This window comes from Myzus persicae, unplaced genomic scaffold (assembly GCF_001856785.1).
Source record: "Myzus persicae strain clone G006 unplaced genomic scaffold, MPER_G0061.0, whole genome shotgun sequence".
Lineage (NCBI taxonomy): Eukaryota > Metazoa > Arthropoda > Insecta > Hemiptera > Aphididae > Myzus > Myzus persicae.
The window spans coordinates 145,962-173,764 of record NW_019101761.1 but is presented as its reverse complement, the minus strand read 5'-3'; the positions used below and the strand labels follow the sequence as shown (position 1 = coordinate 173,764).

The following is a 27,803-nucleotide window of genomic DNA, read 5'->3' as shown; positions in this document are numbered from 1 at the left end:
AAAATTATTAATTTATAAATCAATCCATAACAATTCATTTTTCGAAAAAAAAATTGTAAAAACCTATTTGTCTAATAAATTATACCTATTCTAATATTTGTCTAGTGCGCTGTATTGAACAGTTCAAAAAACCTCAAACTTTAGATACAATTTAGGGCAAGACCACGCACTCTCATTAGGTTAAAACAGCATACTTTTACGCGTTTCTTCTAATGTTGGTCTATCCAAAAACCTCTGCACATTTTATAGTTGGTTAAAATTTAAAATTATATACTTTAAAATGTACAAACCACTGCAGTAATTACCTAAGAGCCAAGTATATTTTTACGTGTCACAATACAGCCATCTGATCATCTTATTTGCAGTAAACGTAAATAATTTTTTTTTTCATTTTGGGTACATGTGCCATATCATACACATATTATGCATAAATACACAATACGTTGTGCACAACATAATAAACACAACCTTGTGATTTTTCAAAACTTTCCGTCAAACTATTCGGTAAGAGTATTCGATGTTTATAATACATCTGCGCAGGTCTGTAGATTGAAAATAGTGTGCAAATTTTAACCTACACTCTGTTGTAGGTGTGTGCAGTATTTTCCTGTACAATATGAGCCGACAAAAAGTGTGAGATTTTTGACCATTGACATTTTTCCAGTCGAAATCGTATAAACGTGTCGCAGTCTTTGGATGCAACCGTATTAGACTTTAAACTGTTTATTTTAGGTTTCTAAACGTAAGTTCAGGACGCGCCTTTTATCCTCATATGGTGTGTCACGTCCGTTCGTTCATTGGTTGTCAGTATACATCGTTACAATTGTCGATGAATTAAAATATATTCTTTTTAAATATTGTAAAACACCAAAATTATAGGTGATATAGTTTTTCTTATTGGGCTGTGTTGAAGAGCTCGTAGAAACCGGGAACTTAGCAAGCTAGCAGAGTGAGCTTTCCCGTAGCTTGTTTGTACTCATCATATCTAGTCGAATACTTTAATGTGTTTAGGAATATAATTAAGAACAATTTATGCGTCGTATGTATTGGTATGCCAATTCAATTCATCTGCAAATACACGTGGCATAGTTATGTTTAAGTGTATTGTGCACTTGTGTGTATACCGCATATATTGGTATAATATATTACGAGCATTATAAATAGGTAATTATACCGCACATTCATACTGACACTATACCTGATTATGGCTCAGTGCGGAATCTGATGAACAGTTATAATAAAAAAACGCTTTTATTATTATTATTATTATTATTATTATTATTATTATTATTATTATTTACTTCAATCAATTACTGTAAAAATATTACGCTGTGGTACTTATCTACTTGTTTGCCAGTTTACAATATTTATCGCCTCGCCAGCAGGTGACTTTACTTGTCTTGACCTTAGGTCTGCAGCTGCAGTATTTTTGTTGCGACTATACACGGTGGTTTTCGCTGTGAAATTCGTCGAACGGATTTCGCGGCGAGTTATCGTGGTGGCTGGCTAAACACGGCGATTTCGCGGGACGGATTCGCTCAATATTTTCGTCCTAATTTAAAAAATATTTATCATATTTTTGACATAACTAAATCAAAAATTAAAATGTCTACGTAAATAACACAACATATTTTGAACATTTTGTAAAGTGTGGAAAACGATAAATGAACATCTGATGAAAATGTCAAGTAGATACCTAAGCTCTTTTAGCCACTTAAGAGTATAAAGCAACTACTAAAAAAGTAACGAAAAAAAGAATGTGAAAAAAAGCAAAGTGAAATAAAAACAAATGAAAAAAAATAAAGGGAAATATAGAAGCAAATGGAAAAAAAACAAGTGAAAAATATTTTAAAGTAGGTATCTAATTATAAAACAGTAGACAAATTACTATGATGATTAAAAAATATCCAATATACGTACATACATTTTTGGTTGTGTATATTTATCATTGTGCTATGATTGAAATGTCGTTATTGAAGTATAAGGCGTAAAACTGCACATACAACCAATACGATAAGCTACATTTTCCAAACTTTTCATTTAAATCTTATATGTGATGATATAGCTACACTGCTACAGCGTTTAAAAAATAATCAATATTATTTTCCTGCATATTTTCATACATTTTTTTTTTTAGTTGCAAATTACATATTGTGTTAATTTTTTTTACGTCGGAATCCATCTCAACTATTCTCAAAGCTGATTTTTTTTACATATAGGAGTCCAAATTGAAGATTGATTATAACTCACAAGTTTGAAAAGTTTGATGGTCGAATACCTCCGTTTGGTAGTTGGTTCGTTTTAAATTTGAAATACTAGTTTCGTGTAAAATGTGTAAAACAGGATAAAACGTGGGGGGGGGGGTAGATATTTACATCGAAAATTAGTTTGTTTTCCAAGCCGTGATATTCCAATTAATTAATACCAGAATTATATGTTTAATATCAATCGTTATACCTACTTTTCCGTTTTCTTAATAATTTTCGTTTTCATTTTTATACAATTGCATTTCTATTTTTTATTATTATGCTTTTGCTATTTTTTTCAAACCATTTTTTAATATGCACAATTTAAAAATTATAATTTATACTGTAATCAATATTGAAAAAGGGGTCATTTTGAGAACCATCCTCCCCCTCCATCATTTGATAGCACTGCAATTATAGAGCAATTGTTATTATAATACACATGCTTCGTTATCGAAATTAAAAGACAAGTGGATACATAGGCGTTAGTTTCAGGTGCACCACGTGAGATGAAACTACCCCATTTCATATTTTTTTTCTGAAATAACAATTAACCCAAAACCACCTTTTTATACTTTATTTCTGGCCCCACGACGAAAACGAAATCGTGTACAATATAAAAATGATTAATAAAAAAAATCGAATTCTAACAAAATATTATACTTGAATAATATTATTATTTCATAATTAATATTGTATCGGACGATTATTATTATTACACACATTATCATTTTAGTAATACGCAATAATATTTCATTTTCTGAGAAAAATCGATGTGTATTGTCATTTTCTTCCACTTATAATATATCGTATAAGTACTGTAACGATTATACTTGAACAGGTATTAGGTAAGAATGAATACTTGAATACTCACAATGATATCATAATAGGCATTTGTAAAGTAAACTACGTAAAAGTATACCTAATGCGCATCGAGTTTCTAAAATACTAGAAAACTATAGGATACTAGACAAATAAGCCATTGGCAAATTATTTAAATCGCATCATAATCGAACTCAACAACGTTTAAATGTATTTAAATTCCATGCAAGTAATTAATATACATATAATATATAAAAAATATTGACTTTTATCCTCATATGAGTCATGCCCAGTTCGCTTGTTTTTGCAGACTTAATTGATTCTGTTCATTATTATTTTTATTAGATACAAAATATTTTTTAAAATATTGCAGTTTTAGATTTGATATTGTTTCCGCGTCTGAAGTTTAAATTTTAACGAAATTTGATACCCCCGCGTAAAATAAAATGTGATTTCTCATCAAACTTCTTTTCTTATTGGCTCACGATCTGTCTTCGATCGTAATCGTTTTTCATATACCTATACACAATTATTTGTCGTTGAGTTCAAATCTAACACAATATGGGTCCTCCGTGGATTGACTCTCTCGATGACGACGTAAACTCGCACCTACTACAGGCTACTATAGCTGTACCAACACCAGAGCCGACGACTATACTATACTTTCCCCTTTTCATAATGTTTTTTTTTGTCTCCTATTAGATTCGTACGAATAATAATTAATTACACACCTAGATATTACAATAAGACCTCGCTAAGTCGGAATCGCTCGTGACCGTTCAATTTTTCCGTCTTAAAGGAGTTTTCGTTATGTATTTGAATCGGGACCAAAGACGTTTTCCGTGTTACCGAACTTTTACTGCATTGAGTTAAGTTGGTTTAGTACTTAGAAGGCATATTTAAAAGCTCGACTTAAAATATAGCTCAGTGCTATGCAAATGGATGCCATGTTGTATACTATTGTTACAACGATTTCAATTATGAAAATATTAAAAAGTGTTTAATTGTCATCATTTGGTTAATTACTCTAAAGATTCTTAATAGTTTTTACTGATTTTTATTTTTAGGAAGTGACTATTTCAGCGCGTCATTACCAGCAGCTATTTTAACGACCTGTATAGTGGCTGCAGGTCTATTGCCATAGATGACATTTTTTTGGTAATAATGAAAAGATATATGCTAGAATTATATAAGCAGTAAATACGTATAATTATAATAATATGCCATTGGTTATTTTATTTTTTTGTTTAACTCTTATTTTAATGTTTTTGTAAAACCACTTGTTTATTAACTATGTAGGTATTTAAATAAATAATTAAAAATCATTTTACTTATAATAAAGTTTTAAAGTGCTTTTTCGTTGAATTAGGGGCTCAAGTCCTGATTCTTGATCATTGTTTAACGCCAAAGTATAGGGAAATACATTTTATGCATTCATCATACCATTCATGGTATGTTTTTTTACAGTGTCCTATTACATGTTTAATTATTAATCTTCACGAACTGGGTCACACACTCGTATATTTTATAAATACATCTTTGCTTAACCCAAAAAGAATTGCAATATGAAACATTCCATCGTTACTTAAATATTATACTTTTGTATACTCGATGTAATGTTCAAAATATTAACACTAATTTTAAGCTATTCATAATCATAGTCTTTTTTAAAACGTTCAAAATGGTCTTTGTTTTTAAAAAAATTATACTAAAAATATTTATAAAAAACTATATTGGTCCAAAAATACATGCATTCACTGATGAATACAAAAAAATAATAAACGACATAATACGATGAATTCAACAATTTCATCAGTGTTAGTAATAAAGAATTATATTTTTTTTTTTTCATCTAGGTATGCACTATAACTAGTGCCCCCATAAAAATCACAATTTCATACTTAATTCCGAAAAACCACCTAAACTATGCTGAAGCGTAGCAACCGGTTTTTTGTGAAAATAATTTAAATTTTCGTGTGTAAAATGTAACCCCTTAAAACGACTAGCAACCGAGGTCTGTCGGCCTCTAAAAAAAATGACTGGGTGCAGTATTTGCTGCATGCGCTGCCGCCGTGCGCATTACTTCGGGGTAAGTACGCCAAGTACTCGGATTTGAAAACTGATTCCGTGGATTTCGTTTGACATTGGAACAATGTAAATTTACATCCCCTTTCGACCAAGATGAAGTTCTCAACTATTATTTCTTATTTTAAATGCATTAATTATTAATTATTGTCATTAATGAGTTAAAAATAAAAAATGTAATCACTTTTAGAACAAAGCAACATAACGAGTTACTATTTTTTTTTTAAAGTTACTTCTCACTTAACGGGTCAATATTTGTTGCATACTATAATATGCAATTAATTCATTTTACAGTCATGATGTCATTTATTTTCCTAATATGAACTTCACATATTTTTTTTGTACAAATTATAATATTTTTATACATATTACATAGGTTTTAAATTTTAAATATTATACAATATACATGAATATGAGTACTTAATGTAAAATGTTCAACAATAACACTGCCTATACCAGATAAATCAGTTCAAAGTGTTACCCTTTCCCTACCATTGACATTTGACATATAATAATAAAACATAATGTGCCGTCACTAGTTTCTATTCAAGTAATAATAACAGCTTATCTGTAGGATTTCCAAAGACGAATCAAACGAAGCATATAAATTCAAGGTATTAACATTTTATCAAACGCTTTTCATGCATTTTAATACTTTCCACTGACTATAAGGTGTACCAAAATGTTGTTAGCAGATAAAAAAAGCTAAGCCTGTGAGCTTAGGGAAACCATCGCTGACACTTTTACTCAAATTTTGTGCCGCTAGACGTACATCATATAGTATTTTGGCAATATTTAATTTATTAGCAGCATATAAACCTTTACTTTCTTGAATGTTTTGTAAATTAACTATGTGTTCCCAACAAATTTTATGACCATTGTAATATATTAATTTATTGTCGTCTCTTAATGTGTTCCTAACAAGCCCAAGCGTATCAGCAGCGTCGAAGAACACAAATATTTTTTCTAGTGGTTTGGCAGGATCATAGAACCAGGATTGATAATTTTCTGAATAATAATAGACGTTTGCTCCAGTTATACACACATGCCAAGATTTGAAAGTGCGCAATCAAATATAATTGAATCGCATTTTGCACCAGCTTCAGAAAATAGTTCTAAACATTTTGATACCAAAGATTTGTTATTATGTTTTTACTTAGCTTGTGCCAGTTATTTTTCCCACGATCTTGTTTTCTACTTATATTCCCTTTTCTTCTTATATTATAATCTCGTAATTACACATCAACCAACAATGCTACGGAAATGGGACTATTTTTTAACTTTATAAGTTCCTAAAGTATTTAAACTTGAAGCTTTCTTAAAATGTCATTAAATTTGCTTGCATAAAACCCCTTAAAAAGAGGTTGTGCTCTGTGGTTATTGAACAAATGTATTTATTAGATTCTGAAAACATGCAGCATGATTATCAAATGTGGGCAAGGTTTATAAGGGTAAATTAATTATATGGCTTTATCGCGTTTAATCATTGTGTGCTATATCAATAATTACTTTTATGTCCTATTTAGTTTTTCTGTTATGAGTTAGAACAAAGTTTTTTTTAATAATATATTCTAAAATAGTTACCGTAAAAACGGGTTACTTAGCTGCTTGGGTTAAGCTGAAGGTATCTATACTCCATAAAAAATTAAGGTACAATATTCGTACAAGCTTTGGAGCAATATTATTTACTGTCCAGAACTTTTAGATTACTTACTAGTCGTATACCACATCAATACATCATATTATCCTGGTAACTAAAATGTATACTGGAGAGTAGGTACTTTAATATAGGTACATGTATTATACTATATCACATTACTTTACATTTTAAATTTAATGACATAAGACTAGGGCTAGGATTTATAAGCAATAGTATGGTTTTTTTGCAACTTCTGACTATTATTTTTATCAATAATGTCCACGAATGTCCACGATGATTGCATATTATTGAATATTTGAATAAAATGATCATTATTACATATTTCGACTGTAGAACACGATAATTGCATGTTTTATGGTATATTTTGGCCAAAATAAAGAAACAGTTTCTGAAAAAGTCAACAAAAAATTAAAAAAATGGAGGACTGAAATCTATGAATGCGATGTGTAACATTTTGAATGGCACTACTGTGTATGAAGATTTCCCGAGTCTAACTTAAAGGGAAGTTACAAAATTTAGATACGTGAAAATCACGTCATGTGGTGTCGAACGGTTTTAGTAAATATAAGAACATAATATATTGAGGTCTAACAAAAGTTTGTTCATTTTTGAAAAATTAAAACACGATGCACCTAATTGTTTCGTTCCATACATTTGAATAGCGTAAATAGTTAAGAATAATATTTTATTAATTTTAAAACTTGTAATTTTTTTTTTTTTTGTGCATATTTCATACTTTTTTTACAGTATTAATGCATATTTTTCATTTTTTATTGCATGCAAATCCTAGCCATACTTATGACTAATAAATGTGGTAAAACTGCAGCTGAGGGTACATTTTCCATGTTTCGCACTTGTACGACGGAGACAAGAAATAGTTGTGCCGCTTGTTCTTACACAAATCATAATCACGTAAAATATACTTTGAATCCTAAACGATTGAACAGGTTTATTTATTGTTTTGTTTTTTGAGGTATATCTTTATATTACCTAGGTATCAAGTTTTTAATCATTATTATAGAAACTGAAACTTCTATCAATTTTATCATTACCTACGCTTTGCCCAAATTATTGTATACCATAATTAACAGAATCTGTGATAACGTACCAACATATTATAACCTATGATGGGCTATTCTAAGGCAAATGTAGAAACTCTGAGAAAAATGAAGTTTTTGTAATAAATGTGATTTGGAGATAGACACCGAGCAAGCTTTTATACTTTGCATATCAAACCAACAAAAAAAATCAGTGTATTATTTTGTGTAATAGGTAATGTAATACAATATGAATAACCTAAAATTAAAATAGGTAGGTAAGAATTTTTCATTATTTTCTAATAACAATTCAGTTTATGTGAACTGTAATTTATAGTATGTATTTCTTGCCAATTATCTAATAAATGGTTATTTTATTAAATAGATAGATATACTTTTGATAAGACATTAACTATTTATTTAAGTCTTTCTGACATTTAAATAGTTCACAATGAATAATTACATTTTTCTAAGGTAGGTATTAAATTTAAAAAATATTCTATCTAGTACTAAGATTATTTATTTATTTTAAATTCTAAGAAACATATTATTTTCAAATAATAGGAAATAATATGTGTACAAACTAAACAAATATTTGCAGTTAATACAAAAAAAAATGTTCACAGTGTTCAACTGAATTTTCTATAGTCAGGAACACTAAAGAAGCTCATAATTTAGACTGTCACTTAAATAACAAAAATGTGCCTTGTAACACCCATTGGTGTAATTTTAAAAACGGGTCATTATCTAAGATAAATCACGAGTACATAACAATTAATTTTTCTCTCATAAAAATACTTTAAATAAAATCATAAATGTATTACTTATACAATCGTCAATTACTATATACCTAGTATATTACATTATTACAACAAATTAATATAAATTGTAAGCACGAATTTCGTGAAATACTTTTAAACAGTTCATTTAAAGTCTGTTAATATGATGGAATTACAAAACCTTAACATTGAAAAACGGGCCAAAATAAAATGGACAATAATACATAGTACATTGAAAATTTTAAATTAATAACTTTATACAAATAAGTAATAGCCTATTATTATTTAAAATATGACTTCACCAGATATTTAATTTTTTATAATGGTTTTGAAAAACAATTGTATTTTTCTCATCAAAGGGTTCCACCCAAGACAACTTAATTCACAAATTTTTTTAGGCATCAAACATCCTGTAAGATTGAATCTTTCACATATATGTTCATTATTGATTTGATAATCCTTGACTCTTGCTTCTTGCGCTCTTGTATACGTCAGATTTAAGTCATGGTTTTTTTTAATATTGAAAGTGGCAACCCCAACAATACTGAAACACAAAATGTTTAAAATTGTTATAAAATTAGATCTAGCCCTCAATCTAAGTAAATGCTATATAATGACTTTTAGTGGGAAGTGTTTTCCTCTTATCTACTAGATACTCTCTAAATTGTTCGCCACTTAAGAGGATCTCATACTCACATGTGGTGTCTCCGGTCTTACAAATGTACAATATAGTACATTTTACATTAATTCTAAAATTAGAGTGAATTGATTCATTATAAAATGCAGGGGTAAGATTATTATCAAGAGCATATCTAGAGCTTGTCTTCGTTCTATCTACTTTTCTTTGAAATGTATCCCAGGATAAGGTATAGTTGTGTACTTGTGATATCAGTATTTAGAATTGATTAAATATAAAATAAATGAAACTGAATTAAAGTTAGAAATGTGGGTTAAATAATCAATTAATTATTAGAAAAGATTAGCAATCATCCAGGCAATTTAAAGTGACTAAAGAGCATTGCTCAAAAATTTGTTTTTTCAAATTTATATAAAATGCTACATTTATCACTTTCTGTTCCAACAAGATCAGCATTTATTGATAGAACATTTTCAGCAATGTTCAAATAAATAATTATATGAGATCAACTATGTTACCAAATTGATAATGTTTAAAATGTAGTACGAGTATAATGTTTATTATAATTATTAACGTGAAAGAGATTTATCAAATGTTCTAAATAAAGAAAAGATTTTTAAAAGATACCTAACCTAACCTTAAGCGGAGGCTTAAACCGTATTCACTTGTGTATTATTATAATGTTAATTGTTATCCATATAAATTCTTTAAATTTCACTAATATTTTAAGAAAATTAAATTAAAAACTTGAATTTGTAAATAAAATAATAAATTTTAATAATTTAATGTTTACCATTAATCTCCACTTTTCACATTTTTATGATTTGGATTAAACACACGCTATAATAATATAATAAAATAAAATATTTATTGTTAGTTAATGTTACATGTTTTGGGGATAGTGGGTGGAGGATGGAGCCTTCCACTTAATTTACTTATTATAAAAATGCTAGGGCTGAAGTCCCCTAGACTTTAAAGTCTAGATACGCCTACGATGTTATAAATAATAATTATATCCCACTTGTTTATTTTTTATTGACACCAATGTCAACTAATTGTTTTATTGATGCATTTCAACATTTAGCAGAAGAATTCAGAAATATGACATGCAATTCAACCATGTTTGAATGTATGACATGCTGCTGCAAATACTGTCTGGCTTTCTATTCCAATAAAAGGGCGTAGGATTCTATCTACGATAAAGTTAGGCTTAATACCAATAGAAGAAAAAAAATACTGAAATAAGTAGTTTTTTAAAACTCTTTTTTTCAACTTTGTTTCTTAAATCCACAAGATGTTGAAAACTGTTTTACTGGTCATTATGTCAATACAACTGCCTCATGCTCAAATATTAGAATCCACGGACTATATATTAGAATCATATATACTGAATGACTCTGACTTTCCATCAGAAATAAGAGCGAAATATTTATCATCAACAACACACAAACAATTGCAAATCTTTCCATGAAAAATGAAATAATTCATTTAATTCTTCCCGCCCAAATATTATTCATTCTATAGATAAAGTGATGCTTATAAAGCGTGACGAAGCCAGGACAAAAAACAAAAATTTAAATTTCTATCTGTTTCAACATAGACTTATAAGTTATAATAAAAAGTTAATAGTTAATAAAGGACACAGTTGGCAGAGGAAAATTCAACGGATAAAACTTAATGGCGATAAAAATATGAAATTTAAATAATTAGTATAACATGACGTATCCAAAAAGAGCTTTAAATAGTTTTGTTCATTAAGTCTGAATAAAAAAGTGTTAATACCTGAAACATTCTGTTTTTCATTACTCTGGTCCACATGTCTTGATAATATTGTACAGGATGTTGACGGCTGAAATGTGAAATAGTTACACCAAATGTATTCCATATACCTCTATTACATGGACCATCGTTTCTATATTATGTACTTCGAAAGTTGGAACCCAGAATTTTCAAATAGACAACAACGTAGGTTTAACTGTATACATTTTTGCAAAACATTGTTTGGAGCTGCAACTCTGCTCAAAAAAGCACCAATGGCTTGTATCCATGATCCCCAAAATGGCTTATCCGAGAAGACAAGACACAATATTTGTATTGAATCTTGTTGTATCTGAGGTTCACCTTTAGTAATTCGACCCATTTTCTTCTCTTTTAAATTTTTGTTTGAAATGATTGATCTTCATTTTCATCAAATATAGGTACCTGATATATGAGCTATTATAAATTTAATATACTAACAAATTTTAAAATAAAAATAAAATAAAATTCTTTTGAATTATTAAAATTAAAACCTTATTAGAAAGTCTTCTTGTTTGCACAACTTATTTATATTTAAATTATATTTTTAATTTTGGTTTCTGTTGGCTTTTGTTTCTATTCATGTATTCACCAAGATTTTGACAGTATTTACATCGAACACATTCATCTTCCACATATAGCATACATTTTGAAGACCATTGATTTGTTTTTGTCGAATTAATACCAGGACAAATGTTTAACAAATCAATTTTACTCAATAGGTTTTCAATATCATCACGTTTTTCAATATATTCTTCAATTTGAGTTTCTTTCTCTCTTATATATACCTATATTGTGCATTTATGACAATATATGAATATTGAATGTGATAAATTTACTCTTTTAATTGTAAAATACTTACCTTAGCTACATTGGGGGTAGTAAACATAACACATTTATCATTAGAAATGTCTTTGATATGAGTAAAAAGTGTTTTTTCTGAATAATCAGTATGCAGCCCCCACATTGCACCTGGTAGTTTAATATTATTCGCATCAGTATGGACATTATACCTTAATGATTCAATTGTATAATTATCTGTTACTTCAGTGGCTAATTGAGGGCTAACAATCGTTTCATTCACAGCCTGTAAAAATGTAATGAATATTATTTAAACTTATAAAAGAATGTGATATTATATTGTGTAATGTCTTACATTTATGTCACTGGGTTTATTCTTCTTAACATTTTGTGGACTTGTTGACCTTTCTGTTGAAGTTCTTCGTTTTTTACTACTTTTGTTGAAACAAGAAGGTAAATTAGGGAAAATACAAGGTATAGCAGTTGGGTTTAAAATAACCTTCTTAAGCTCATATTTCATTTCATTTCCTGCTGTATCTTCAAAAACTCTACATGAAATAATATCTTCAGAAACAAAATGCAGTTCACATACTCCATCTTTTTTGGTTAACGATCTATCAGCTCGTGAAATTTTTAAATTCCAAGTATCAATCATTTTCTGAAAAGTAATGAATTATTTGCATTAATATGAACTTTTCATTGAATATATATAATATAAATAAATAGATTTATTTAATATTTTCCTTTAATTTTAGAACTAAATTTTCATGATCTCTAGTTCCACTTAATAAGCTTACTAATAGTATACATTTTTTAAACATCAGCAAATATAATTATGGTGACTACACATAAAATTCTAAAAAAAGTACATACTAGTTATTACTAAAGCAAGGATTTTGGCAACTTGATTTTTTTTAAAGTGCTATCCAGTTCTAACCAAAAATTAAATTTGTTTCGTGATACAACAATTTAGAATGTGTAATTTTTTATTTCCCATTTTTTCTGCATTTTTTGTGTTAAATTCATTTTATAGCATTTTTAAGATCATGTTTACAAATATTACGTTCAATTTGTGTATTTAAACTAATTTTTGTTTATTTAAAGTTTTTTTTATATATGTTGTATAGGTAATCTCAATTAGTACCTATAGTACTCTTATGAAAATAGTACCTTTGAACTTAGATTGGCAACATACCATATTATCGCTGTTATACCCGTTTTCGATAAAATTATTGTCACCTGTCTGCGAATGGGGAAAGTTAAAACTATATTAATAAAATAATATTGAAAATATTTTAAAACTGTTATATTTGTTGGCAAACTGAGTTATCAACGAATTGGGATTTGACAAAATGGGTATGAATCGAAAAAGTAATGTAATTAATTAAACTCACAAGTCAACTTAAATTTGAATGTATTTGTTTGATTTACTTCTTAAAACAAATTGTCACCTTTTTTGTGAAGCATAAAAATCAATAAATAATAATTTATAGTAATATTTATTTTTAAATTAAATTTTTTCACTCATCTGAGTACATTCTTTGTAATTTCATTAGTTCATTTTTTAGAGTTTTTAGGGAATTTTTGAATTTTTTTTTTAGCATATTTTAATGTGTATTTTAGGTCATCTTGTTTAAAAAAATATGTTATTTATATTATGTAGGTATAAATCATAAATTAATAATGTGCAATTATTTTAGTATTACATTAAAAAATATAAATTAATACTTAAAGTATGGACAATAATAATATTGATATTTTAAAATAAAAGGGTAAAATTTGGTGCACGAAACCCCCACTCTTAACACTGTTGTTAAGGACACCTAACTAAAATGAAATAAAAAAAGTATCTATGATCATTGACCACCATAAGTATAATTACATGTAAGCTGGTAATTTAAAAAAATAATAATGATAAACACCTCGCAGCCTTTTGTTATACACAGTGGCAGGCCAAAATGATCAATTTTGAAACTGCTGAGTCAACTTTTCAAAACGGTGGAGGCAGTGCCGCCTAAGTCTATGTTACGGTCTAGCGTCCCCTTGGCCTCTTTTGACTCTATTATTTACATCATAATTTTGTTATAAGAAAATAATATGAAATTGCGTCTTTCAGAATTAATATTTCAGCCACCCACTGGTTGAACATATTGTATGAAAATAAATCAAAAAATAATTAAGGTCCTCGATAAATAAATAGTACCTATAGGTTAATAATATAATAATTAATAATTACTAATTAGTATAGCAAATATTGTACCTCGGGAGGATGAAATACCGAAGGCCGTTTCATACCTTGCTCTTGATATATTTTATTTTGTTTGGGTGTACCTGAGCTGCACCCGGGCACAAAACACTTAAGAGGCATACTAGATGAGTGAAAAAAATAACAAAAATAATGATAAATTTTTCAAACTACTTTTGTACAAAAAGAGTATGTTGTGCGTGCCTATACGGATAACAAAAGGAAAAATACTGAATTGATTATCGGCCTGGCGCAGAGGTACCTATAAATTATAATAACCATAGACTATGTTGTCACTATGATAATAACGCGAAGTATGCCCAAATTGAGCGATAAACAAACTGTCGATTTTCGTGATAACAACAAGAGATAACAACAACATCGTCGTTATCTTAGATAACGTACATCATTTTATTCACATGACATTTAATATTATTTTAATAAATATTACTCAGATATTTTGTTGCATACTAATTAATAATAATACCTAATAATATGGTATTCTTTAAATATCAGAAATTCACAAACACATAATCAATAATCTTATAAATAATAATTCACATCTTAATACAATTTGTAAGAGTACCAAAATGTCATTACCGATCATATATTTTTTGCTTTTCAAATGCTTCGTATTAAGTGATAACTGATAACTGAAGTTCGAACTATTATCGTTTATTTATTTTGTACAGTCTCTGCATTGCCATAACTTACTAACTTAGGCTCTAAAAGTCTAAAATATACACTTTAACTTTATTAATTAGTATAATTGATTACTGTATGAAACACATTCAATCCGATTGCTGCAATCTGCTGGATCCAAAAGTCCTGGCTACTAAGTAAAAAAACGATATTGAGTCTACCATCGATCATTCTGGTGCTTCGAAATCCTTCGGTTTCGATTATCCGCCGAGTTCACCGAAAGCTGTGCTCGGACATGCGACCGTCATAACCGTTAACGATTCCTGAGGATACCGTGTAAATGGGAAAGAAGAGGGTCTGCGTGGTGGTCTTGGGCGACATAGGCCGGAGCCCAAGAATGCAGTATCACGCGCAGTCTCTGATCCTCCAAGGTTTCGATGTCGACATCGTCGGGTACACTGATAGCCCTGTGCTGGACGACCTAAAGGAGAACGCCACGATTATCGGTGTTCGTAGACCGTTTCCGTTCGACCAATGTAAGTATCTACGTATAAACCTCAATCTATGTCATTTGGTGCTCGCCCATACCAATATAAATAATCCGATTTTCGATAGTCGATCAATTGATAACTTCATTTTCGAAAAATCTATTTACCTTGACCATGTCCATCGTCGTTTATCCTCTCACCCCCCACATGGTCATAGACTGTAGTAACTGCTTGAGGTGTGAGTCACATTTGATTGGCGACTTAATGTTGTGTTTTTATCCCACAGATGTTCCACAGATGATAGCATTCCTATTCAAAGTTGTATGGCAAACACTGACGTTGTTCTGGGCCATATTGATGAAACGCAAATCCGATATCGTTATAGTTCAAAATCCACCTGCGATTCCGACACTCGCTGTTTGCTGGTATTACTGTCTGCTCGTCAATGCAAAATTTATAATCGACTGGCATAACTATGCATACTCAATACTTGCCCTGAATTTGGGTTCTGATGCACCTCTGGTAAAACTCTCACTATTGTACGAACACACTTTTGGCAGATTGGCTGATTTTAATCTATGTGTTACTAAAGCAATGAAAGATGACCTGCATAAAAAATGGAATATCAAGTAAGTTTTTATCGGTTAAAATATTTCTGTTTTAGAAATTGTCATAAAAATATCGATTTTGTGTATCTATTTTAGAGCTACAACCCTGTATGATCGCCCAGGACCACAGTTTAAAACAATTACATTAACTGAAAAACATAATTTACTAAAAAAAATGAATTTAAACAGTTTCACTGAGTTATCAGAAACTGGAGAGGTACGACTAAAATCCAACCGGCCTAGTCTCCTTGTGTCCAGTACTAGCTGGACTCCAGATGAAGATTTCTCTATTCTATTGAAAGCTCTACAAAGTATACACACAATTACCTACATAAATTACTGATTTATTATAGTCAATTGAATGGATGATCACTATGTTTGAATGTATTTGTTATTCTTAACTTTTCTTGTGCTATAGAAGTGGTTTTGGGTAACTGTTGAGGATTATTTTGTTATGTGTATGTTTAAATCTATTAATCTTAAGAGATAACTAGGTCACCACAATATAATATACATTGACTGTTTCAGAATACGATGAAAGTGATGATATCTACCCAAAACTCATATGTGTTATCACCGGGCGAGGCCCATTAAAGTGTCACTATCAACATATGATTTTAAATTTGAAGTGGAAAAAAGTTTCAATCATTACACCTTGGCTTGAAAATAATGACTATCCACTTCTTTTGGGTAAAATCACAGAATTATTAAAATAAGATAAATTATATTTTGTATAATATATTTAATGAATAATTTCAGCGTGTGCTGATCTTGGTGTGTGTTTACATGCGTCCTCGAGTGGTTTAGACTTGCCCATGAAAGTGATCGATATGTATGGTGTTGGTTTACCTGTCTGTGCATATGATTTTAAATGGTAATAATTATTTAATAGATAAAAAATTCTAGTATTGCTACATTAAACTTGCAAATTTTTTAAGGTTTTAAGAAATTTTCATTTGTTTCAGCTTAAATGAATTAGTTCGACACAACGAAAATGGTCTTATATTCTCCAATGGAAATCAGCTTGCATTGCACATTATGACATGGTTTAAAAACTTCCCTTCGGAGATCTGTGAAAAACAAAGTAGATTTCTCAAAGAAATTGATAAATTTCGGGCGGTTGATTGGCATACAAACTGGATGAATAATGCGTATCCAATTTTTTCAAACAACTAAGATTAGTTTCCTTCTTTTGGCCATTTATTTTTAAAAACTTCAATACATTTAAATTCCTTTATTTAATGTAAAATTATAGATATAAATTTATAATTAATTTCAATCATGCATTTATACATAAATTATAAAAATTTGTTACAAAAATGTTATTTCTTCCCAAGCACCATTTCTGAAAACATAATTTCCCAAAATCTGTCGACTATTGTAGAATAAAAACTAAAAACAAGAAACATAACATATAAATAAATACATTTTATTGTTTCTAAATATTTTTTTAAGGACAAATAAGTTGAAAAGAATGCAATTATGTAACTGTTTTAGAATAATCTTGTGTTATTATATAAATAAGATTTAATTATTTATTTAAAATGTCTACTTCGTAATATCATAATTTGTATACCAAAATAATTGAAAATCTAGTAGGGTAAATCAAATTGTTGTAGGATAAGTGAAACAATACAAATTGGCTGATATTTAAGATAATAATAGAAAAAATATTCAATAAAAAATAGTTTAAGACACATGCATCTATAATTTGAGTATACAATTTCTAAATGTGTAGTTATACTTAACAGGTATTTTACTTTTTAATGACTTCTTTTGTTATTCCATTAATTGTTAAGCTATAGTAACTTTTGGTAGAAGATTAATCAACATAAATAAATAATAATGAAAATCCCAACTTAGTGATTTAGTAAAGAAATACATTTAAGAGGATGTTGTTCCCTCCAAGCAATTCTCTTATTGTGGGACGTTACTCTGCTCTACAGAGACATCTCTATTCTCATCTATATAACACTCAGTTTTTTTAATTGTTGAATTTTATAATATATATGTATTTATTCTCTTTATACTTCGTGTTCTCCGTGTGATAACCAATTGGTTGGCCTTTTGTCTCATATTTATTATCATTGCTCTGGTCATTATTTGATTTTGTTTACTTTCCATTGCCAACACCACTTTTATATTATGATATACTGCGTTATTGTATTTCCGGTATTGTCTTCGATTACTTTGATTTTTCTATATTATTTTATAAGGTTGCACTGTGCACATACATTGATTATTATTATTATTAGCATATGCTTCAGTAATCCTTACACTGGTATTTTTTGTGAATATATAAACGTAATATCCTCATTGCAAGGTTAATCAAAATAAACCTATCAAACCATTATGAATTTGTGAGTAGTCTTACAAACTTCAATATTTCTACATTATCATAGTGCCAGGGTAGGCTTAGGGAAGACGCTGACTGGGTGAGACAATCATTTTGCCTTCCACTTATGCATCATCGACTGTCGAGTGTTGGATTCTCGAAGTTGACGTCACCACCTACAGCGTGCCTATGCGTAATTCCGCCACAAACGTGTATATTGTGTGAGAGGCCGCCCAGAACATCTAGACCTATTTCACTACTGGATTGCCGTCAACTCAAGACACCAGCTGTATATATATATATAGCAAATTAAGTAGTTGTTAAGTTACCCAACTATTGCAATTGAACTCTCTGTCATTGCATCCTACCAGATAGACCACCTCTGGACCACTAAACTCAACAGTCTTTAATTTCTTGTACTTTCAAACCAATGTCGGTTACTGTTCTTTGCTCAATCACTTTCACGCCCCTTAAGCATGTGAAGTGGTCTATCACCTTTATTAGTAGGAGCATTCGAACGAATTGAAAATATTTCAAATTAGTCTCGGTTGTCACTTCTTTGGTCTGTCCTCCTGTCGTTAGGCGAATACAGATGTCATCGCAATGTTTGTTTTCTCATGAGTTCACTCTCAACATAGATAAACACATTCGTGTAAAATTGTTTGTTTTATGATTTTTTAGATATAGAATAAAATCACCTACTTAAAAATTATAGGAGGATAATATTATTGAGTGTTTGACATGTAAATTTTATATTGAGTTAGTATTCAACTTAAAATTAAAAAAATTAATTTCTGTAATTAAAATTAAATAATATATGTAATCGTTTAGAGACAATATTTAGACAGTTAAATATGTCTGATGAGATTCACTCAAAAATGTTATTCTCCACTTAAAAAATAAAATTATTTTACGAATAGGTAAGATAGGAAACAATTAAAAAATAGTGCTTGACGTTCTCTATGCTTTTTTAACATAAATTATTGAATAGTGAATCCATAAAACCATTTTAATGCAATTTATCAGAATTAATTTAATATTTTGATTAAAATTGTTGCTTTCTTACATGTTTACGCCAGGTGGTGAAGTTTTTACCATTTTCTAAAAAATATATATCTATATCATAAAAGAAAATTAGTTGAAAGAAAAGGGCTTTGATTGTTATTACCCCAAACAGTTTTTTCCTCTAAAAAAAATCAAATACTTAGGTTTTTTTTATCCATTTCTGAATTAAAATATCCATCACTTTAATTGTGAACTTAAAAAAAGGAAAAAAAACATTTTATTTTGCCAACATTGACTTGATAATAACTGAATAACTATTTCAATCAAAAATTAATTTGCTGACAACTACAATGTTTTCATAATATAAATTATATTTATCCCATATATTTTTGAAAATACCCTTTAAATTTAAAAAAATCATATCAATTGTATGATGAAATAGAAAATGTATTTTTAGTTATTAAAATTAATATCAATATTAACCTCGTATTATATGGTTTAATTGCTAAATTCATTCACCGTTCACTTAGTTGACTGATTTTTGTAACGTATCTAATATTATTTTATGTCTAGTTTTAATAAGTGCTAAATTCCTAAAGATACTGTTAGATGTACTTAAATAATTTATTAACATTGTTATAAAAGTATTTAAATTAGATATTTTTTTTAGTCATTGGTACTATTAGTCGGGGTATCTATATGACTGATCTGTAATGTACATGAGTGGTATGTTAAACCAAACAAGTTTGGGAACCTCCAACTTAAGTAATTTATGACTGTAAAAAGCTTATAACAATTTATTAATGTAATTTATTTATGTATACTATCTAGGTTATATACAAGTTTTTATGTTTCCCCGTTTACAGTTATTTTATTTATTTTAATAAGAACAAAACAACAAAATGCTGATGATTGTATAAATAATAGGTACTTGTACAATATGCTATCTACAAGATATGAAAATTGTCTTACTTTTGTAATGCAATATTTCTACTTGTTAAAATCCAATGTTATACCTAATAACTTTTTAGAAATGTACCCAGAATCAACTATTTTTAATAAATCAAGGCGATCTAATAAATAATAATATCAATAATGGTGTCTAATGATGTTAACTTTAAAGATAATCTCTACCTGTAATATTAAATCAGAAGTTATAACACAAAAGAAAACTGTACATGATCGAAGTCGAGTTAATCAGCTACCTATAGAAAAGTGTAATGTAATTCATGGGACTATGCTGTCTTGATAAAAATAAAAATATTTTATTATATTTTATACTAATCAATTAAACCCATAAAAATTGTCTTTGTTTTACAGCATTGCATCACAGATTAAATAAATCATTATTTAATCTGTGATTACTGATTACATACACTACCGACTCACCTACTCCAACTTGACTCGTCATTTATTGCTTAGGTATTATAACTAGGTAGGCACCTAAGTGCCAACAAGCTAATATCAACAAAGTATATTTATGCGTTCTTTAAATAATCGTTTCAACTATTTCAAGTGAAGAAGATATGTTATATAATGTAATTTATTATTAATTATAATGGATATTGTACAGAAAGTTTTGCCTGTCCAATAGGTATAATAATATAATACTGTGGTGGCAATGGATGGATTATCTTCTCGTGCACCCTCCGGATGGTTACCTCGAGCAAAGCCCGTCCTTTTGTTTTGTATTCGACATTATTATTTTTATTTTGTATTCGTTTGGTGATTTATACTGTATTCGACTTCTGCAACTTTCATATTTATGTTCCTTTTCTCAATATGATCTCGAGTCCCCACTCACAGCGCCAATGACTAGCTGTTCCCGTGACCGACTTCCATTTCCGATACCACGTTTCTAGATCTACGACACCAAGCCTGGTATAGTGAATCTACCCGTTGGTCTTAAGCACACCGCTCGTGCCCTAGGGCTTTAGGTTGTCCGAATTAACGAAATATGAAAGTCTGGATACAACAAAATAACCAAAAGTCGTAAATTCAAGAACATTTTATTGGATGTTTTATTATACAAACTTTAATCTAATACATACTTATATCTAAGAATATTAAATCTTAAAAATAGTTAATTGTATTATACTCATTATACATGTACAATGCACATAGATACATATAGCATTAAGACACGCTTTCATTATTTACACTTGACAAGCTTACTGGTTAGAAAAAATTGCTAATCTTTACTGAATTTACTTATTTCGAGTTCTATCTATAGACCATCGATGTGTCCGAGATATGGATTATTCTGTTCTATACCCATCAACGATCTATACACCAATCATCTTCCGAGAGAAAATGAATATAAATCGACACTCTCATACCACTAAGTTATTTTTTTGACCCAACGAATACAATTTTATTGACACTTATAGAATAAAAAAATAAAAAAAAATTTTAATTTTAAATATCTATAAATAACTCAAAACAAGTCAAACTATTTTGAAATTGTGTTATGTACAGCCGTATAGGAAATTAAATAATAAACATTTTATGAAAATTTCAAATACCTATCGATAATAATAGCAACAAAATAAGACAATCGTTGTATGAGGATCTGTTAATTTATGGGTGAATACCAAAATATGATATAATGTCTAACTTCAAACGCCCGTAAAAAAATAATTTGACTTTCAGGCAAACTTTATTTTGATAAATGTAGGAAAATGTAAGGGAAATTCTGTATATGAATTTCTAACTCAAAATAATTTGCTAATTTTTGTGATTTTGATGAATTTTGTCAAAATATTTACTTCAGACGCTCATAAAAATTATTTTGGATTTTTTATATTCAATTTGTTTTATAAGATTGTAAATAAATTATACTATAAGTCTATACGTAATTATTTAATGATGATTAATATAAATAAGACGATGAAATTAAAAATATAAATATAAGTAAAGAAGTGTGAATACAGTTTTTAAGTTAAACAAATGTTTACTGATATACACAAAGTCAAAGTGGTAATGCATTTTTCAACATAGTCGAGGAAAATAAAAAAAATTTTTCATGATTTTGAATTTAAGACAACGGTTTTTCTAGATTTTACTTCACTAAACTTTTGAATTAGATCTGAAAAATCAAGTGTGTTGGTTAGTTATTTCCCGTAAGCGGCCGTAACTACGTAAGCAATAATATCATACAATTTCCACCAGGGCCGTATTTAGGGAGGAGCAATAGGGACATTTGCCCCGGGTGGATAAATATTGATCCATTTAGGGGGCGGCCGGACCCCCCATGGTAACTCGGTGTAGTATTGTATCAATAATAATTTTTTTTTTTGGAAAGAATTTACTATAACTCGACCCTTGTGAACTTAACAGTGCAACGATAACGGATAAGTGCTAGCGCCTAGCATAGAATATAATTAATATTATTTTAACATAATCACGGTTGTAGATAGACATTAGACAACCATGACTTAACTAAGAATTTTAACTAAAAATGTGTTAAGAAAAATCAAAAAAGTGGATCTATTTTTTGGTTGGAGGGGTGGGGGGCGTAAAATTATGATTGGCCCAGGGCGCAAAAATTGTAAATATGGCTCTGAGTGCCACTTTAATAATACAATATCAACAGGGGCCCAGGGCCCCAAACAATATCATTGCCCGGGCTTCAACCCCCTAGCCCCCCTAAGTTGGGCCTGCTTATTCAGGTACATTATGTATCATACTTATTAAATATTAAAAAAAAAACATTATTTTTATACTTTGTGTTTAAAAATATCAAATACAAATAATAATTTATTTTTAGGATTATTTATTGTCTGTAATAAATACTAATAATTGACGTATAATCATAGCAACGGTTTACTCAAATGCAGACAACGTAAGTACAATAATTTAGGGGTTCGCTAAATTGGATATTGGTTTCGTGGCTTTAACACAAGGCTCGCAGAATCATTGTAATTTGTGTCGCAATATATTGTAGTCATAAAGGTATAACAGTAAGTAAAATAATAAAAACAGGTGGGCAAGTGGGTGCCGATCTGATGTGCAGTTGAAGTTGTCGAGTGATTTACCGTAACATGGATGTGTTAAATTGTAAACAATTAAATTGAAAATGTCATTGAGTGTATAATAATAATAATATACTCTCTACGTTTCAAGGACATACAAATAGTATTTTTAAATTACAACAAAATAACTTAAACTATTGTTCTTTGTTTAAAATTTAAATACCTAATTTTGTCCAAATTGGAACTTAAAACATACCTACATAAAATAAGGTAATTATATATTTTGTTAAAATTTGAATTATTTACATAAATTCTTATAAAAATATTTTGCCTAATATAATATCTTTATTAATTTTAAGCTTCTATGATGAGAAATTTTGTAAACATTTTCAAGCCTAACATTTTTATTGACAAGTAAAAATATATAAAATAAATAATAAATTAACAAAATAGCACAAACATATTTTGAAAATTTAATCTTGTATGGAAAATGGTCATATAAACATTTAGTGAAAATATAAAGTCAGCATCTACTGTTATTTATTTTTGAGTTATAAACTACAAAGAAACAAAATCGATTTTATAGAACAAAACTGGTTTTGCCCCTGATGCTTTTGAAAACCACTTGAAATTTTTCATTTTTCATAAGTATCAACTACTATTTACTACCAAAAATTGTTTTTCAAATAACGCACTTCATTGTAAAATACATTCATTTATAAATACTTTGTATTTTTACACTTGTTTGCATATTTTAGACGACATACATAATTTAAATGTAGATTACCGTTTTCATTGCTTTATTAGGGAAAATATTTTATTTTTATTTTATATTATTATAATTAGGTATATACGCTTTGAACATATGATTATATATATAAGTGTTTACTGTGTCTTATCTTTATATTATGTGCAAAATTTTAAATAAAATTTATATTGGTTCAGATTTTGATTTTTTCGATGTCATTAGACTAGACAATTTTAGTAGGCTTATTACTGTGAAGGAGGGTATAGTTGGTTAGAACACGTGTATATTTGTCTAGGATTTGTCACCAATCCGCTAGTGACTCCGGCTGATGCTTGACTTCAGAAAACGTTAGTCACTGAAGCCAAACACCGTGCCACATCAGGCCACTATAAAAATGTTATTTGACTGAAAACAAAAATAAACTCATTTTTTAATGTTTTCCTGATTATTATGTTTTTATTTTAACCAATGTCGAATTCATTATTCTAAAGGTCATAATTTTACTTTTATTCTATTATATTTATATAATATGCTTGAGTTTATTATTAGCACACAAATTTCAAGTATTTTGAAGTCATTATTAAATCCACAATAACGCACTTCATTGTAAAATACTAAAATCTATTCACTTACTTCGATTTAAAATTTTTCATGTCATATTTATACCAACTCAGTATATGCCTAAAAGTTGATATATGTCTCCTGAAAGCCAAAAGATTGCTCTCCCACTTAATCTCAAATCAATCAACCCATATCAACATTTAGCAAAAAATTGGCAGGTTAGGTTTTAAAATTTGCAAGAGATTGTTATAATATTATAGAGAAAGGAACAAAAATAAATAAAGGTGGGCCAACTTTACGTAGCCCCCTTTTTTCAACCACAAGTTCAAAACTGGTATCGTTCGATTTCTCATAATTAGTTAAGTAATTGCAAGTCCATTTGGTTTCAGTATGAACTATTTATGAGTAACCATAGTGTTTTGTGTTACTCTGTAGAAATTTTAAGCTAGTTATGTTACATTAATGTGTATTTCAAAGTAAGTATACAGAGATATATTTTTTAATAGAAAATTGTACAGCGTACCTATGTCAAATTATATTTTAGTTATGAACAAATTCCAAATAAATGGTTTTATATTGTACAGCAGACAAGCTAGATTTTCAAATAACTCAAAATGCATTTTATAATTATTCGGTTGGTATGGAAATGCATTTTGAGTTATTTGAAAATCTAGCTTGTCTGCTGTACTTACTTAATTTCTAGTAATATATTACGTAAGACCTTCCTTACATAATATTTTATAAATTGAGTCATCTACTCGTATAACTGTGTGGTGGTTATTATTAAATTGGTAACATTTTTTAAGGGCAATGAAATTCATGGTATCAGCTAGTATATTATTCATGAATATATATAATATAATCTTTACACTAGGTCGTATAATACTTAGTATTCAGCAATATATTATTATGTATTATTATTATTTATGTATATTATTCGAAGAAATTAAAATAATTCAAAATAGATACTTTTATCATACCAAGCTTAAAATAGATAACCACTATAACAATATAAAACTAATATTGATTTTAAGGATGAAAAATTTATTTTTTGTTCCTATGTTAATTTGGTCCGATTTTGTTGCACGTATAAATTCTCCAAAATATTAATTAAGGTAGTTTGGACCTAGTGTGTAGTTCTTGTTTCGCCACTTCATCATTGACCACCGTGCATAATCATTCTACGTTTTTCCCTCGGACAGCTGCCACAGAATCAACAAAACAATTGTAAATGTGATTAACTGCAAAGCTAAGTGTCCACCGTTCTCGAATTCTTGAATAGGTTTCTACTTAACTTAAGCAAGCCAACAATCAGAATATTATATCGTTTCCCACGGTTTATTATAATACCTTCGATTTCTTTTAGTAGAATTGGCATTGATCTGTCCGGGACTATAATGAAAAAAGCTATGCAAAAATAATGGGCTAGCTAGTTAACATAAAAAGTAAGTACAAATTATATTGTCATTAGTTATTAACTGTTCTTATAAGGAATGTATAGTTGCTGGTCCAACCATCTCCTTCGCTAGGAATACCTTTTTCTTGGACAATAGTTAGGTAAGTTATTACTGCACATCCATTATGCGGCGAGAGCTACTCAATGACGATTGACGATATACATAGGTACAGTATAGATACACACTCAACTTGAAACCTTTTAAATACGTCAAAGCGATATCCAACTACGCCATCATTAATAATCTAAATAATAATAAACCTAAATATTATTAAGAATTTATAATTTATTATTAACTATAATTTATGCGATTCTATAAAAGTTGTCTTCATCGAAACCTTTAAGTGTTATGATGCTCTTCACAACAACAATGACCGGTGATCTTAAAACAATAGAAAACTATTATAACTAAGAGCATTACATTGTACTATAGCGCGTCGTGAATACTTATTCTTTAATGATTACTATATGATTTATAGTGGGTACTGGGTTCAGTTTTTTTTTGCGTTGAATTTATTGTGTTTGCTAAAAATGATTTATTTTATTTTGCGACAGTGAAGAAACTGCAAGGCACGGAAAGTTTTTTAAGTCTTACGTTTTACAGTTCTGCAGTTCATCAATTTAATGCTACTGGTTTTCTATATAGTTTTCCAATGGACATTTGAAACCGTTGGAAAGATTTTATAAAAAAAAAATGCACCTCTAAATATTGCAATGATTCAGGGACGTAATGAAGGGGGGATGCGATAAAAAAATGTCTATCCCCCCCTCCTCAGAACAAATTCTTAATTAGCCCACTGCAAAGACCGATCTCCAGTATGGACCACAATATTATTGTAAAAATATTTTGCGAAACACTACCTATCTAGCGACATTTTGCTTTAAATAAATATATTAATAATTTATTTATTGTGCTAAACAGAAAAAAAGAAGATCAGGTACCTAATTCAATGTAAGAATCATCTCGTTGTCCACAAAATAAAAATATTATACAGTATATTATGATATAATATTTGTTAACAATTCTTATAGTGAATCTATTTAGATTACTCTGTAATAAATTCGTATGATTAAAACATTATCTTACAAATAAAACGCTCGAACGATATGATAAATACATTTCAATAAGACAAATAGTATTTAAAAAAATTAATACAGAGTACATTGCCATTAAAACATATAAAACGTCTTTGATAAAATATAAGTACACGATTTTTGATCGTGATAATAACGCACCTAATTTATATAATATTATGCTTAATACTAATCAATACAATCCATAAACATTTGTTTTATACAGCATGTCAACATTGTGTACACCTTAAACATTATTCAAACTTTACTCTTAATTTATAGGTTATTATAACTACTATATAAGATAACATAAAGGAATTACTCATACATTTACTTGTTCTCATAAGTTATAATAATAATTTCAGGTCAAGTATAGGTATGCAACTGAATGCCGTAAACAATATAACATAATGTAATATTAATTTTCAATGGTATTTTACAGTAAATTCTGCTTAATATTATATTATTTGGCTAACAACAAAATTATTGATTATTTTGGTTACCCAATTCATATATATATATAACAATTAATAACTAATTACCAGTTAACAGTTCATCACTCATCAGTATTTATTGAACTACTTTGCAGTTTATTAAATGTATCTATTTTGAGCTTCATCACACACATTTCTGAAACCTTTCTCATAAAAAAAAAAATACTAATAAGTAACAACTTACAGAGAAAACTAACATAAATTGGCATCCGTTCATACGTCTTAGTTTTAGTATTTTTTACGCGTTGATAATAGAGGACTGTAATTTAAAATTTAAATGTATGGGCAAATACTATTTATAAGCTTACA

At 28.8% G+C, this 27,803-nt stretch overlaps 2 protein-coding genes across 5 annotated transcripts; one reads left to right on the top strand and one right to left on the bottom strand.

Moving 5' to 3' along the window:
• Positions 1-11,048: 11,048 nt before the first annotated feature.
• Positions 11,049-14,419, bottom strand: LOC111030338. Of its 4 annotated transcripts, none has more exons than XM_022309775.1 (5): positions 14,125-14,419; positions 12,220-12,522; positions 11,926-12,150; positions 11,558-11,851; positions 11,049-11,480 (listed from the first exon to the last, which is right to left on the bottom strand). In XM_022309775.1, the coding sequence occupies exons 1-4, from the start codon at positions 14,230-14,232 to the stop codon at positions 11,603-11,605; spliced, it is 885 nt and encodes a 294-aa protein (XP_022165467.1). In that variant the 5' UTR covers positions 14,233-14,419; the 3' UTR covers positions 11,049-11,480; positions 11,558-11,602. The 4 variants fall into 4 exon arrangements, with proteins under 4 accessions (XP_022165467.1, XP_022165466.1, XP_022165469.1 ...); XM_022309774.1 differs by having other exon boundaries at positions 11,049-11,468; positions 14,125-14,418; XM_022309777.1 differs by lacking the exon at positions 14,125-14,419 and adding an exon at positions 13,035-13,205 and having other exon boundaries at positions 11,049-11,468.
• A 672-nt stretch (positions 14,420-15,091) lies between these two features.
• On the top strand, positions 15,092-17,876 carry LOC111030337 (chitobiosyldiphosphodolichol beta-mannosyltransferase-like). Its single transcript, XM_022309772.1, has 6 exons — positions 15,092-15,287; positions 15,526-15,868; positions 15,944-16,158; positions 16,376-16,537; positions 16,607-16,721; positions 16,813-17,876. Exons 1-6 carry the CDS (start codon positions 15,092-15,094, stop codon positions 17,021-17,023), a joined length of 1,242 nt encoding a protein of 413 aa, XP_022165464.1. The 3' UTR covers positions 17,024-17,876.
• Positions 17,877-27,803: the final 9,927 nt, after the last annotated feature.